The sequence below is a fragment of the Heterocephalus glaber genome, unplaced genomic scaffold (assembly GCF_053883595.1).
Source record: "Heterocephalus glaber isolate CG9 unplaced genomic scaffold, H.glaber_assembly_v1.0 deba00001457, whole genome shotgun sequence".
Taxonomy (NCBI): domain Eukaryota; kingdom Metazoa; phylum Chordata; class Mammalia; order Rodentia; family Bathyergidae; genus Heterocephalus; species Heterocephalus glaber.
Genome location: NW_028258305.1, coordinates 49,137,859 through 49,154,246, shown reverse-complemented (window position 1 = coordinate 49,154,246; position 16,388 = coordinate 49,137,859). Strand labels below are relative to the sequence as shown.

The 16,388-nt window shown below is 38.7% G+C and overlaps 1 protein-coding gene across 5 annotated transcripts in view; it reads right to left on the bottom strand.

The window, feature by feature from the left end:
* Smc6 (structural maintenance of chromosomes 6) overlaps nucleotides 1-16,388 on the bottom strand; it is a 77,286-nt gene that overhangs the window by 33,141 nt on the left and 27,757 nt on the right. For 3 of the 5 annotated variants that reach the window (XM_087216675.1, XM_087216678.1, XM_087216674.1), the window contains exons 9-17: nucleotides 13,259-13,378; nucleotides 13,062-13,160; nucleotides 12,903-12,959; nucleotides 10,482-10,628; nucleotides 10,156-10,244; nucleotides 9,854-10,018; nucleotides 9,305-9,483; nucleotides 7,961-8,165; nucleotides 1,647-1,761 (exon numbers count right to left, since the gene is read on the bottom strand). In XM_087216675.1, the coding sequence (XP_087072801.1) occupies nucleotides 1,647-1,761; nucleotides 7,961-8,165; nucleotides 9,305-9,483; nucleotides 9,854-10,018; nucleotides 10,156-10,244; nucleotides 10,482-10,628; nucleotides 12,903-12,959; nucleotides 13,062-13,160; nucleotides 13,259-13,378 (1,176 nt within the window). The remainder of the gene's footprint in view (nucleotides 1-1,646; nucleotides 1,762-7,960; nucleotides 8,166-9,304; nucleotides 9,484-9,853; nucleotides 10,019-10,155; nucleotides 10,245-10,481; nucleotides 10,629-12,902; nucleotides 12,960-13,061; nucleotides 13,161-13,258; nucleotides 13,379-16,388) is intronic. The other 2 variants (XM_087216677.1, XM_087216676.1) reach the window with 1 other exon arrangement.

The following is a 16,388-nucleotide window of genomic DNA, read 5'->3' as shown; positions in this document are numbered from 1 at the left end:
TTCAAAGAATTAAAACTATTCTTTAAAACTCAGTATATGATGCTTCTTGACAAACTGGTTGCCTTATTTTTAAATTTTAGTATTACTACTCACTAAACATGAAAATTTTTTTTAAGTAACTTCTTACATAAATATATTTACTTTAGACAAGTTCATACAGACAATATTTTTTCTAAATGACTTTTACACCACAGAAAAGATATGTGTGACTAGCAAATCCCAGTAAGAGAAGGCCAGGAAAACTAAGAACTGGAGAAAGTAAAAGGTGGATTAGGGTTAGTCAGGGCCTAGTCACCCTCCTGATCATTACAACATTATTTACTTTCAAGTACTCTTCTACAACACAAGTGCCAAACTCACAAATAATTACAGTATGACCTTGCATACACACATTTGTATTATCAAGACCTTTTCAGTTTCCATTAATGAGAAAACTAGACTTTTATTATGTTGTCTTGATTCTAGACTTGTTTTGGAGTTCCTTGTATCCTGCTCAGTAAATTTATGCCAAATGATGAAACAGAATATAGTAATCTGGCCTCAAAAGTACATAAAAGTACATACCCAGATCTTAAGTAAAGATTTATTTTATACAGCATAAAGTTACAAAAAAGAGAATTCATAAACGTCAAGTATTTCATTTAGGAGGTATAATAATTGTTACGGCTTATACCTAGATGTCCCCCCAAAGCCCATAGGTGGGGCTTTTCAGAAGTGGTTGGATCTAGAGCAGGTGATGCTGGGATCAAGGGTGTGTGATCACTAAATTAGTCCACTGACTGGTTTGGCATAGTTCCGGGTGTGGAAAATGGAAAGGCTCACCCTAGGTGTGAGCGCTCCCCACCCTAAGGTCATCCAGCCTGGATAGAATATAAAAGACAGAAAGAGGGCTGCTGCCGTTACTTGCTGCTTGCTACTTCACTGCTGGCTACCCTGTGCCTGCCCTGCTTTGCCATGAATTGTTTCTCCCCGTGACGCTCCTCTGCCAGGCCACTCTGCCTTGGAGCCAGCCAACTACAGACTGACTGTGAGCCAAACAAACCTTCCCTCCTTTTACTTTGGGTGTTGGATATTTTGTCTTGGAAACCAGAAAAGTAACTAAGACAATAATAATATGTATTATCAATAAGGACAAATAAAAAAGGGATTTGACAGCCAATAAAGAATAAACCAGCCAGTCCTGAGTTTGATCCCTGGTACCAAAAAAAAAAGAAAAGAAAAGAAAAAACCAGCCAGGCATGGTGGCACATGCCTGTAATCCCAGCACTTGGGAGGCTGAGGCAGGAAGACTGATGCGAGTTGAAGGCCAGTCAGCCTGGGCCACATAGTGAATTCAAGAGCAACCTGAACTACACAGTGAGACCATATCCAAAAAAAAAAAAAAAAATGTACAGCAATATAGCAATATGCACCAAGAGAATAATATACATTTGTGTAATTATTTTACAAAGAGTAGCCTAAACTTGTCAGGTCCCCTGGGAAAGAAAACACAACCCAACCAGCTCTATATTATCCTGTAGGTTTTTCTATGAAGTAAACTACAATGGTTTTATCAATAACTTCATGTTGAAAAGGAGTAAATTTATAAAACCATCTTGTTTTGAAAATTTAAAAATAACCCATTTATAGAAAGCATTTAGTCTTGCCTTGATTAGCAGCACAGTCTCTATGTTTCTCATGTCAATCAGGCTATTTGCAACAACTGCATTGTCTATTTCTAATGCTGTCAGCACTGTTGGAAACTCTGGATGATGAACAGCTCTAAGAAACAAAAAAAAGGGCTTAACTTACCAAACTTTAATTATAAAGATATATAAACAAAAGTTGTTTGTATATATTTTACTGGATAGGATTATAAGACAATATAAAGTATCTGATAACATTTAAAATGTGTAATAGGTTATTTACAATTTAAAGTTATAATTTCCTTAAATCTCATACTGCAGTCATAAACATAAAAGTCAAATAAAATATACTTTAAATAGCTGAACTACTACCTCACTGATACGAAACAAGAAAAACCTACGTAACGTTTATTATCAACAGAGAAAGAAAGAAAAGATATTATAAATTGAAATGTGGGCTCCTTAAAGAGAGATTCAGTCTTTCAATTAAAAAGTTAAACAAGTACTATTAAAAGCACTACCTAAAAATGGATACACTGGGCCGGGGACGTAGCTCAGTAGCACAACACTTACCTGGCAAGCACGAGGTCCTGAGTTCCATGCCCAGTAACAAAAAAATAAAATAAAACAAAATAAAAATGCATGTGCTAAGAACAGTAGGTATAGGAGCAACAAAGGCCTGAGGGGTAATAGAGGAAGCACTCTTAGTGCTTTCTTAGTCCTAGAATTCCAAAACAAGGAAAATACCTTTGTGTACTGTGTATGTACTGTACTTATTCATGCATTAATTCAACAAGTATTTACAGGGTATCTATCAGGTACTAGGTGCTGTTCCAGAGAACAGAGAGAGCCATAAAGAAAACAGACTGTCAATTGTCCTCATGGAACTTCCATTTTATTACAAGAAAAAGGCAAAAGTAGGATATATTGTTTTTTCACACACAAAAAGGGGAAAGCCTCATTAATGTGACTGGGGAGACACTAAGGAGATGGGAGATTTTGGGGGAAGAGCAACTGCAAAGGCCCTGAAAGGACATGAATGAAACCAGCCAGCCAGAGTGCTGGGGTGGACTGAGCAGTGAGGGCAACCCTTGTAGAGAGAGAACAGCACAGAAGGTGGAAGACAGATCAGGGGTGGCAGGCAGGGCCACAATAGAGGGTCCTGAGGTAGTCTGGGGTGCTTTCTATGGAGTGGTGACAGGACCCACCTGAATGTTGCTGCCTAAACTAAGACTGTGGTTGTAGTGACCCAGAAGCAGGAAAATCAGCCTATCAATTTCACTACTCAAGTGAAACATGAAGGAGGCTTGAACCAGAATGGAAGCCACAGGTGTCAGATCCTGGAGCTATTTTTAGAGTATGCCAACAGGTATGTGGAGTCAAGTAGACCAATGGGTTTGGCTTCATCAAATAAATGAAGATGGAAAAGATAACAGGGGTGGGTTCTGGGGTGGAAATTTGGAGTTTAGCTTTTAGATTTCTTAGGTTTCGAATGCCTATTAGACATTTAAGTGGAAAAGAGTATATTATATTCTAGAGTTCAGAAGAAGGAGTCGAGTGAGTAGTGATGTACCTTGGTAATCATGAGTATATGATCTGTTTTTAAAGCCATGAAACTGGAGAGTTCACCTGAGGAGGAAGTAAGCACTAAGCAGAGGTCAGGAGTACTGGTACAGTCAGAGGTGAAGAGAAAGAAGAAAAAGGCACTGAGAAAGAACTTCTGAGGAAAAGGTAGATCAGAAGAACGTGGTCCCTGGAGCCAAGTGCAAACATATTTCAGGAAGAATAAAATCATCACCAGGGTCAAATATTTAGGGAGCTATGGTCAGTGAACAGTAAGGGCTGACTATTAAGCGGGGCAGTGTGGGGACTGCTGTCACCCTGACAAGTGCGATTTTGGTATGTGATAAAAAGTCAAGGCAGGAGTAGGTTCAAGAAAAGAGGGAAAGAGAGAGATTGGGAGACACAGACAGCTCTGTTGAAGAGTATTCCCATAAAACGAAACACAGAAATGAGAGAGTAACAGCTAAAATGGCCTCCTAGGATACAGTTCAAGTGGAAGTCAAAACGAGTAGAAAAGATCAGGGAACAGTGTCAGGGAAACAAAACAGGAAATGAGCAGACAAAGGAAAGAGAACAGAAAGGTAGGGGAGGAGGGAGAAGATTCCAGTGACATCTGGGCAGGCACGTGGTCATCGTTCTACGGAGCTGCTACTACTAGCTTGCTCTCAAGCACCAAGACACAGCCATATCTTCTTGCTATCTGTCAAGATTGACTTCGTACTGGGTCACACTATAATTAGCTTATCATAAATAATTATAAGTTAGGAGATGCTATAAAATCAGTCTAGAAATATTCAAAGACAGAATTTTAGCAATGAGGTATCAGTGTCAGGAGACAAGGAGAGGATAATATGATGTAGGTTCACCAAATCAAGTAGAAAGCCCAAAGAAAACACAGGAGCAAAGGAAAACTACACATAAAATCTGGGGGAAAAGAAGAAGCTTCACTGGTAAGAGGAGTTCCAGGAAAAAATTATTTTATGACCCTACTGAAGCTTTTTTAAAAATCACTTGAAACATTTGATTTCTAAAAGCCACACAGAAGGAAAAAGGACACAACTGAATTTAAGCTTAGGAAAAAAGTGCTTAAAATTTATCACACTTTTAAAAGGCTCCAAATATAAGAATAAAGAAGAGATAAAGAGCACTGCAACAAAAGGAGTAAGAAATGAAAACCCCACAAAATAGGCTGAGAAACATGGAAAGTATAGGAGAACCCAGAAAATGCTGTCATAAAAACAAAAGGAATCATGGTTTTAAAGTGTATCTAATAGTACCTAGTGCTTAAGAGAAAGTGAACATATCTACAAAAACATACACACATTCCAGGACAACAGAAAGAAGCGAATGCACAGGATCCTTTGCAAGAGTTTGGCCTTGCCTATTTAAGGTGGAGAGAAGTCAATGGAACAGGAAAGCCTGAGGCTCAGGAGAGACTTTTAAAATGATTCATGATCAGGCAAGAAAGTATGTAATTCACAAGACAAGCAGAAGAGCCTTAGAAAGAACATGTCTTTACTGAGAAGGCAAGAGTGCAGATGGAGCCACAGTTAGAGTGGGGAACACAAGGTAAGCAGTTCTACCGCCTCTACTTCTACAGGGAGGAAATGGCCATCTTAACAGAAAAGAGAGTACATTTCCTGACCACCTCCCTGAGTGCTAGGCACATTTCTAGGACTCTCTGTTGAGGTTACCTAGTGTAACTGTAAATGAAGGAAACCAGTCCTATCCATCTACACTAACACAGTGCTATCTCCATACTTCTTAATTGGTTCTGGGAGGTACAATGAGCACTAAACAAACTATCTGAGCTGGGATGAGAGTAGCGAGTCACGAGGCAATCGACACCCACAAGTTCTAACTTGCACAGAGTACCAAGCAAACCACGAGAACTGAATGTGTCACAATATGTGTGTACCAAATACGGCAACTTTTTAAAGCAGTCAAGAATCAAACTATGACTGTAGTATTTCATTGTTCTTTTTTACATTAAAATAACGTCTGATTTTTAAATTTAGCATTTTAACCACAATTTAGTTTTTCACACACACAAAAATCACCCCTTCAAAATATGTAATGCAGCTAAAATTCACCGAATACACAAGACACTCTTGTCCATATCATCAACAGGCAAAATGCTTAGAATCTTAACTTCTACTCCAATGACTGTGTGCTTCAGTGATACTCTTGAAGCCAAAACATGAATTTTGCCGTCATCAGAATCTGGATCAGATCCCAAAAGCCTTTAAATTTTTCAGTCTTACCATAACTTCCTATCTTCCAAAGACTCATTCTCTTTCAAACACTCTCTCAACAGCATCTTAACTGCTCTCCTCCTCTCCTCTGTCATACCCACTCTGCTCTCTAAAAACTACTGCAGTACTAACCCAACAGAACGCTGGCATCTATGGGTAAACCTACATGATTAGTAAACTATCTAGCAGCCTCTATACATTTCTGTAGGCTAAGCTGGCTTTGAGTCCGCTTCCTCACTGGTTCTTGGCAGCTGATCTACACCATTACAGAGTAACTCCCAAACCTGCTACTCAACTCCTTAGGCCCTCATTCTCAGCACATGAACTCCCATACTTCCACGTTAATGGACTCCGTGCCTCACCAACTTAGTTCACCGTTGTGCCCCTTCACAGGGGTTACAGTTACACTGCTAAGTGACTGGAAATCACGTAGGCTGGTGTTGTGGTTTAGATCTAGATGTCTCCCCAAGAGCCTCGTGCCCTCTCAGGTGAGACTTCCGGAAGGTCATGGATTATGCGGGCCTATAGCTGACTTGCTGCTGGACGCAGGGACTGGCTGGAAGAGGCAAGTCCCTGAGGGTGAGATGTGAGAGGGTGTACCTCCCTTCACTGCTTCCCAGCTACCACAAGGTAAGCAGCATGCCTCTGCAGGCCTTTCCACCAGGGGTCACTTTCACCACAGCCATTTGTTAACACAACTGAAATTTCATTTTCACTTGTTTCAGAAGCCTGGGATCAAAGCTGAAAATAAACACAGATCAAATTCTCATGCGGAGAGAGAAAACATTTTACCCCTAACTCGAAAATACTTATCTCTAGCCTAAAAGCTAAAAAAAAAAATCAACACTTTCAAAACAGGATTTCACTCACTTTTGATGAATCTACTTTTCTTTCCTTCTACTTCTGCTAAATCAATTGATGGTATACGCATTAGCTACTCTAGCCAGAAACCCAGAGGACATACTTGATTCTTTCTTCTTTACATTCAATTAATAAGTTTTATTAGGCCCTGAATATCTTTTATTCGATTCCTTATCCAAACTGCAAATGATGTTTTTTGCACAATAACTTAAGACTGTCATGGCTCCGTGCATCCTTCACATAATTTTACTTGCCCCGAAGGCAGTTAACCTTTTCTGTTGCTTAGAAGACTGATGGTTCCTCATCAACTACCTACCACAAGGGGTGATCTAGAGAATACGGTGAACGATTAGGATGTACTGCCAAAAACAATGGGATGTGTTCAAAGCAAGGAGCAATGGGGGGGGGGGGTTAATGGCAAGGTGTTGCTTCCTGTAATAAATTTTAAAAATGTAAGCGTTCATCTTATTTTCTGCTCTCCCCACTGATCAAATGTGTACAGCAATTTCTGTCAAACAAAAACATCATAATGTGTCCTCATCCCCTTTATTCACCAGGTCTTGCCCTGTGTGACTCCGGCTTTTTCCCAAAGCCATACTGTCCACGAAAGGGGAACTGTGTGAATCGACTAGGGATATCGATGCCTCCCAGCACAACAGCACAACTAAAGGCATTCATGAAGAAGGACTCCAGAATGGCTTCAAAGAGTGGCAAGAACGATGAGATAAGTGCATTCAAAGTTGGAATATTGTGAGGAAATTAATAACAGTGTGTCTTTCACTGCAGTACATTTTACAATTTAAACAATCAACCGTGTTTTCCATCACGTTTCATGAGTTAGCAACTCCCTCCTCTGAACCACGCCTGCATCTTACGATGTAATTTATCAACGCCACAAAGAAATCTTAGAAAGACACTGTCTGCATACAAATTTACTCAAATACAAAGGACATAGCTTCCAACTTAATTTTTCTCTAAAAAAAGCAAAAATAGAATTCATAGGAAAAAACTGGAAATAGAAGAGAAATTTTACAATGTGATCTAGGAATAGATAAAAAGTTTAATTTTTTGAGAGAGTCTGGCTATGTGTGCACAGGCTGGGGTTGAACCTCTGGACTCAAAACCCCTCTGCCTCCTGAGCAGCTGGGACAACAGGCACGCACCAATGCCTGTGGCTCATGGACATCGACTTCCAAAGTAGGATTCAGCCAGTAGTTACCCAACAAATCAGTCTGGAGATTGAGCCCTTGGAAAAGTCTGTTAGGGTCATCTAAGAAAACAAAGCTCTCTGTGCATTTTGTAAAAGTATTTTGAGAATTTAATTGTAGGTAGTAAGTGCCAATGTTCTTCCTCAGGACCTCTGTCCCCATTTGGCTAGGTCTGTATCGTTTCCTTTATCAGTGTAATTTCTATGCTACAGTATAGCTGGTTCTTTGAATCATCTTCCCACAACAGAACTTACGTTAAAAACCTCAAAGTTCTTAGATAAGAACCTCTTTTCTACATTTCTCCAATGCCTAGAATGCTCAGACTAAAATCAAAGTGGCTTAATGAAATTTTACAGGACTATAGATACAGTTAACATGAAGTCTTTTAATTTTTTCCAACCTTACACATGATTAAGCAAAACCAGAAATAGTATTTTAATTGGATTACCTGTGTCTTACATCATATATCTCATTCTGAAATTCAGAAACTATTATCTGTGGCCGTGAGGTCCCAGGAGAATAAAATCTTTTCATTAATGCCTGAAGGACTCTTTCATCAGCATGATTATGGCAGCAGTAGGCTTGAAGAAGCCCTTTCAAGCAGGATTCAACAGCCAAGGCAAGCTCAGGATCCCGAAGATGAATGCAAGCTCCTGAAAATGACAAAAAATCATAAAGAAGGGCTCTTTTTATTTGGAAATATTAATATATTCCTTTTCATAACAGTTCATTAAGCAACAACGATATTTTTGTGTTAAGTAGTTCAAATGATGTTACAGATCTCATTTTCACTGAGTTAAAAATCCCTGCCTATCCACTAGATACACATGGGAAAATAGCCACAAAATTCTGTGAAAAAAAATTGTTCCACTCCAATGTACATGAGCAGTTAAGTAGCTTTGCTATGTAAGTTTATACCATTCAAGCTTCTCATTAATGTTCTGAAACCAAGCCAAAAGATTTACTATCATTTTCTAGAAAACCAATTAATGCAATTTTAGATTTCAAGATGGGGGAAAATTCATTCAGTAAAATGGATCCCAGTGTACAGGTGCCTATCATTTAACACATTCCCACCAGCTTGAAACACTGGTGGTACATGTGCGACTAACCCATCAGACGACTTGCATCACCCAATGGGACAGTTGCACATGTACCACCGGTGGTTCAGAGCCACCAGGCACCAAGACGTATCAATTATGGCCCCATCATGAATGTGTTAAGAGACATTACTGCCATCATTAAATGCAATTTAGTAATTAAAGGTATTTATAGCATCATTATTACCTAGTGATGCACCGAATTAGAGATAACTCCCCAGGAGAATCTGATTAAAAACTTAAAAAAAAAAGGTCACATGTATGTATAAACATAATTCAATAGCTACAGATTTTAGGACTGAAAGATGATTTGGAAATCATGTTGTCCAGTCAAAATAAAACCTAAGAATTAAAAGTCATTTTATAAAGGCTACATAAAATTCAGATGAATGTTCTTTTCACTGTATCTTGATCCCATTCAATATCTGAGTAATTCTATTCAAATTAATTTATTCATTCAGGAGAAAAATGAGAACCAAATGATTTAACTCTATAATTACTTTTCCTTTGAGTGTTTTGTGCTTCATAAGTTCAAAAGGACTACAAAGTTTAAAGTGATTTTAGCATTGTTTTAAAAAATATGTACAATTAAAGATTACATACATTACTATAACTAGATTCAGTAGACTGTTTCCTGAAAATAAAATTTATCCCTAATGTTTACTTCACCTTCAGTAAACCATGACAAATACCTAAAGGGCCTACAGGTTTATGGGTAAAATATCCCCGTCGGTAAGCATCATCTATTGCTTCCAGAAGAGCTGGAACATGAGGACCAAATCGTTTTAGTCGATCAGTTTTACTATCTTTTAATTCTTTCAGTTGCCTCTGATTATAGTTCAGTGCATGCTTCACATCTAATTCTTCTCTCCTAAAAAAACCAAAGTAGAAAAACAGAAGAGGTGAGTTACGTAGAAATATTCGTTAGTATACCCTAATACCTGCATACCAAAGAATGATCCAGCTACTCTAAAAACTAAAAACAGAATCTTTATCTGAAAATAATTGTTATCAGACAAAAATAAGCCAGTAGTTCTCTAACCTCAGTATGAAAATAGTGATGAGCAGGGAACCCCAGAAACTGTCCAAACACACAAGCATAAGGTAAGCATTGACAATGATTTTAAAAGATCCCTTGTAGAAGAAACAAAAACCCATGCTTTCTCTTCACATTCCAAGCAAAACTATATGCAAGTTCAAATAGTAATTGAAAAAAAAATTTATCAGATGCTAAGACTTACCTAATCCGGGCGTATTCTTCTCTGCCCTTTTCTGTGGCCTGCTGAAACTGCTCCATCTCTTGACTGACTGAATTTTCTTGGTCCTGAAAGGCCTTTAATCTCTCTTTTAACCAACATATTTTTTTTTGCCTTTCCAACCGTTCTGTTTCCAAAAATTGATCAGCACTAACAGTAAATAATATAAAATTTTAAAATGTTAAATTTTAAAAGCTAACATTTAAAAAGCATGTATCAGTATACTCCACTTACTAGATTTCTTTAATACAAAATGAATTGTGAAAATTGCAAAGTAACTATCCTACCTTTTTTTAAGTTCCTCAATTCTTTTACAAAGCTGCTCGTCATCTTTCTTTAATGCTTTATATTCATTTAGGGAACGGTTATATAAAACCTAAAAAAAATTAGTTATACCTTCCGTAAAATGAAAAAAGAATTATCCCATTCAAGCCCACTTTTACGATTTTTCAAATTAGAGGATGAGTATGACCACTTGGAATAACTACATTTTTAAAATTGGGTGAGCAAGAATTCAACCCAGGTATAAAACCACTACTTTTAATGACAGATGAGCACTCTGTACAAATTCACTCTGCAGTTTTTAATCCTCCAGGCTTGAAGTTTCTCTCACCTCAGCTTCATTATAGTCCCTTTTCTTAGCAGTGACATCTGCTTTTAATGCCATACATTCTGGTGCTCGTGCATTTGTCTCTTGACTAATCTTTTCCAGTTTATCCTGAATATCCTTGTATTTTTTTTCTGCTTCATTAAGTTTGACCTTTAAGAAAATAACATTATTTGGGCTGGGGATTTAGCTCAGTGGTTCCGGTGCCTGCTGTGCAAGCGCAAGGTCCCAAGTTCGATCCCCGGTACCAAAAAGATAAAAAAGAAAATAACATTATTTGAGTATATTTTACTTTTCTCCAATAAAGAGAAACAAAATTTAAATTATATAGTCCATATGCCAATAATAAATTTAATTTCATGTAAGATTATATAAGTAAATACAACTATAAATAATACTAAAATATAATTTCATTTTAATCTATGATTATCCAACAAATGTGCTAATCCTCTGGGGATACAAAAATTTAACAACTATATTCAAATAAGACAATTAAAGGGAGACAATTTAGTAGAGAAGTAGACAAAGTGATGAGTTTGTAGACAACACTGCCATGAGGAGTGTCTGTTAGCCACAGGTCTTGCATTCCAGAATTCTCAGTTTAAAAACAGTGCGAAACAGGGCCGGGGATTTAGCTCTGTGGTTTTGCCGCCTGCTGTGCAAGCACATAGACCCAAGTTGAATCCTTAGTACCAATAAATAAATAAATAAATAAAAAACTGCGAAACAATCATGTTAGGTCACTCTGGAAACTCTTACAAGGCAAGGAGGAAGAAAAACCCTACAAGAAAAGGTTTCAGTAAGAAGTTAATATAGTATTGTATAACAAAAATCTTAAGGGATCAAAGCAAGATACTGACAAATAAGCAGGGTCAGAAAAGACAAATGGGAGAACTGCTTAGATTCGAGGTGAGCACATGCTTTCTATAAAGAGCCAGACAGTGCAAACTTCGAGCGCTGCGAGCCATAGTCTTTGTCACAATGTTGAAACCTGCAATTTTTAGCACGAAAGCACCCAAGGACAAGGTGCTGAAAAATCATTTTTAAATAAAAATTGAAGTTAGATCCAGATCTTATAAACATAAGGCATGATATGATCACATTTTATTTTAAACTAGGTTAAGAAAAGTTTAAAGTCCGCTTTAAACACCATACCTTCATAGAAACCTTAATAGTCATGCCACAAGGAATTACAAAGCGTAGACTTTGTGATAGGTTTCTCATACGAAATGGTAAGAAGAATTTAAGTATGAAGTAAGATAGTTCCTATTCTCCAGGAATCTGCCGTTTACTACAGAGTGCTCAAATGCTTAGGCGGGGCAAAGCCTCACAGAACTACACATCACCATCTGAAAAGGGGTAAGCACCTACCAGTCAGACAGGTTCAATTTTCACACTGGGAAATGTCTAAGAAGGAAAGTACTAAAGGCCTTATACTAGAACAAGCTGAGAAGAGAAAAAATATTGAGAAATAAAATCTCAGGCAAGAAGAGAGAAGGACTGGACTTCCACTTATTACCTGAAGAGGAAATAAGAAATTCAGGCCAAAGACCACTAAGTAAATGTAGTATTTTCACCATTTCTATAATTTTTACATATTTATTTACTACCTATGAAGGATTACTATCATAACCTTTAAAAGGAAAAAGATACACCTGCTTATCTTGAAAGTAGACAGGAAGCAAGCAGGGGAGGATTACATCCTGTACCTTAAGTTTGAGGGCCAGAAGTTCCTAAGCAGAGCAGAGCAAAATACTAGGAGTTAGAGCACCCACAGTGACACAGAGGGTACACAGGGAGGCGCATCTGTAAAGAAAAAGGCAGGAGGTCTACTTTCAGTGTGACAGCATGAGGTGCTTGCTCCACTGTGGGCGCTGCACAGCCTTATGAATGGCCTTAAACCCATTGAATGATATACTTTACATGCCACGAAAGTGTTCTAGAAAAGAAAGAAAGGGTGAGCACAGACAGTGCACATGTTGAATGGGAGCAATGTTCTTACGAAAACCCCAGAGAATGGCTGCCTTGAGTTATCACTCAACCTTACAGCCACATGGAACACTTACGTGACTTTCTTGGATTTTGCAGTACTTTTTAAATTTCAGGTAAAAATTAACCTTAACAAACCTAACAAGTCATCTAACATGTGTTCCATCTACACAAAATTCTCTCAGAGATTCTGGGTTCTAGGACCTAAAACTCAACCCCCTCAACTTCCATTAGCAATCTCTGAGCACTGCTTTCAGCGCTGAATTCTTATCTTTCCAAATACCTAGGCTCTGGCGCTCCTCTGACTGTTATCCCAGCACTTCTGTCTCTCAGGTCTTTCTTGCATCAGCTCCTTAGCGTCCCTGTATCTCCAGTCAGTAATGAAGTCCAAGAAATCTGTAGCCCTTGCCCCATCTTAACCACAGTCAAACCCAGTACCTTTTTCAAAAGACAGCTGCCACAACAGTTCTTGGGAAAAGTATAGGTCCGCTCCAACTGAGTAGTAATTCAAATACAGACACAATTTCAAGCTCAAACTGCCAGTTTTATAGGTCATAAGGTCTAAAGTCAGCAATTTCACATCATTTCATCCACTACCTGCTGCTCTTCCATTTTCCTGTCAAGTCTAGCAGCACGATCTTCTCCAATTTTGATATTATCTCTGATAGCATTCAACTGTTTTTCAATTTCATTGACCTAAAAAGAAATTATACAGCAAACCATTAAGACTAATAATCACCAAATACATTCTTTATATTACAAATTATGTGAACAAGTAATCAGGTGAAAATTACCACTGCCCAGGCCATTTCATGTTTCAAATACTCTAAATTAGTCTTCATTGTACTTAAACCAGCAATACTTTGAAAACGTTCCTCTTTCTCTAAACACTGGCGCTTTAGTTCAGTGAGTCGCTTAAAAGAAAAAAAAGAAAGATGTATTTATTAACATCGAAGGGAAAAAGAGACACTTTGCAAATGTATTTCTTTTGAAAGCAATGGCTACCAAAGTACTCTATAGGAGGTTTGTAAGAAAATAATTCCTTTAAAGTGAAACTATTTGGATCTCTGGTATACTTTTGCTAGGTGCAATAATTTCGCTAATTTCTGTACTATAAAAATGGCCAAATCTTCAGATGAAGAAGAGCAAAAGGAATTAAAGGTTCAAACTCACACAAGTGTAGACAAGTCCCAAAACTTACTTTCTCATTTCTCTCTTCTGTTTCTGAAAGGCTGAACTGGTCTTCTAGATAAAGTAAAACGAGCATCCATTCCAAAGATAACGGAAGGGTCAGAAGGAATTTATTTCAAGTCAAACGAGATATACATTTTTATATCTAAGCTCTCTTTCAATAAGTGATAAAACATCAAATATTAAGAATGTCATTAGAACAGCACATGGAGTGGCTCTGAAACCTCTGCACACCTATCTGGACAGTCTCTCCCCGCATTCATGTTTTCCATATTCAACCAGAGCCTTAACATTTTATTTTGTTTTCCTAACCCAACTCACTTCTCCTTTTTTTCGGTACTGGGGATCCAACTCGGGACCTTGTGCTTGCGAGGCAGGCAGCAGAACCACTGAGTTAAATCCCTGGCCCATTTTTCCTTTTTTTTAAGGTTATTTAAATCCACTACCACTTTCTTCAAACTGCATACTACTAGAAGACTGATGATCTACATACATTTATCAAGGTCAAACTTGACTTTTGTATTCCCAATTCACATATCCACTTCTCACTTGACAATTCCAGTTAGATGTTGTACAAGCACCTCAAAGTGGCATTCATCTTTAAAAAGAAAAAGAAAACCTGGCTCCCCTGTTCAAGCTTCCTGTCTCAATAAACGTACTCTCCTGCTGAGCTGACTAATCTGGAGGTGCTCGGTCACGCTCCATTGCTTCCTCAGTCGCACTTTTACCCCTCTATGTCCCAGACACCATCTGCTGCAATCAGGGCAAAGCTCTTCTTTCCCTTACCACTGCCCACGCCGCCTCCAACTGAGCCACCATCATCTCTACGGACACCAATGACAAAACCACTTTCTTTACTCATCTCCCGACACCCATCCTTTCCTCTACTCTGTCCGACTGAATGAACTAGTAAAAACAGACATTTAATCAAGGCATCTACTTTCATGTCTTCTACTGCCCTAAAATCTTGCAAGGCTTTGCACAATCTGGCGTCTCCCTCTCACTCCTGTGTTCTTCAATGCCTACAAAAGTCGCCAGTTAAACACTAGCCAATCTGGAATTCTTGCAGTTCTTTAAAGCCCCACATCCTTTCCTGTCCCTGAAATTCCCACCACGATACTTCTCGGAACCCTCTTCTTTACCCTCACTGCCCTTTGTGCGGCATCATTCATCCTGGAGCTCTCGTCTTGTACACCACTTTGCACTGACCCTACTTCCAGTCCCCTGGCAAACACTTCTGAACAGTCTTGAGTCTACAGCCCCTTTAGCAGTGCTCACCATAACCACATCTCTTACCGTTTCCTGCCTGACGGTTAGGTCTATGAGCCCAAGAACCCTTACATTTCTTAGTCACTATACACCTAAGGCCAAAGCACAATGCTAATAGGCAAATGGTATAAATTTAGTATTTGCTGACAGGAAGACTTCTAGTTTCCAACCTACACATGCTATTTCTTAAAGATTTGGCCATTCAAACCTAGAGTTTGAGAATAAAGGGCATTTAATCAAGTAGACAAACTGTTCTTACTAAGTACCTACAGTATTATCCATCAGGAACTCTGCTATGCAATATAAGGAAGTGCTTCTTTAACACATTCCTGCTGGCTTGAATCACTAGGGGGCATGCATGATCATCCCATGCATGGCTTGTACCACTGAATGGGCCTGTTCCAAGCCGCCCGATGGGATAGTCATGTGTGTACTACCAGTGGTTCAGAGCTGCTCAGCAGATGGACACAGGAAGTATGGCCCTGTCGTGAACATGTTAAAGTCCATAACTAAAATATTTTTTAATTTGTTGAGAACAAAGTGTAATAGGGAGAGAATGAGCACTTAGCCCCAAGTAGTCTCAAGAAACAAATTTCTTCAAAGTCTTGGTTTCTTCTTTTTTAAATAATAAATTATTTTGTACCAAGTGTGTCTGACTACGCAAATATTTCCTTTTTCCAGATAACAACACATATTCCAAAAGAATGTGCTGTTTTAATATAATGCTGAGTGAAATAAACCAGACGCACAAGCTTAAATACCCTATGGTTTCTCTCACTGGAGTGAGCCAAAGCACAAAGGAAACAGAGGATGGATGGAGACCCGGGGACAGACCTCTTGCAATAGGGAAGTTGTCGACGGGAACCAGGGCAAGGGCTGAGAAGGAGGGGCAGGGAAATAAGGGTGAAGATCTGCCACGTGCAGGAGCCTAATACTCCCACTGATGCAAACACTATATGCTGTAACATGAGCTAAGACAAATAATATCAACAAGTATAAAAAAGGGGCTGGGGAAATGGAGAAAAGAAGGGAAGGAGCGGGGAATTTAAAAAAAAACAGCTGGGCCGGGGATGTAGCTCCGTGGTGCCGCCACCTGCCTCGCAACCACAAGGTCCCAAGTTTGATCCCCGGTATCAAAATAAACACCAAGTTGTAATATGTACATGTAACCACTCGCCAAGACAGTGCACGAATTGCAAATGTACAAAAGGAAAAACAAGAACATGCTGTTTTCATTCTGTGGTTCAGAGTAGGCCCCTGCACACCACTACAAAATTCCGGTGTGAAAGGGTGATGTAGGAAACAAAAGTAAACATACTCATCCTCGACTTTCTAGTCTCCACAACAAACCAGTTACAGACCTAACTTAAAATATGCATTTCTTGAAATCTGAAGTAAAAAGGCCAACATAACATCTGAAGAATTCAACTTGAATCAGTAAGTAGTATGATTCTATCTCAAAGG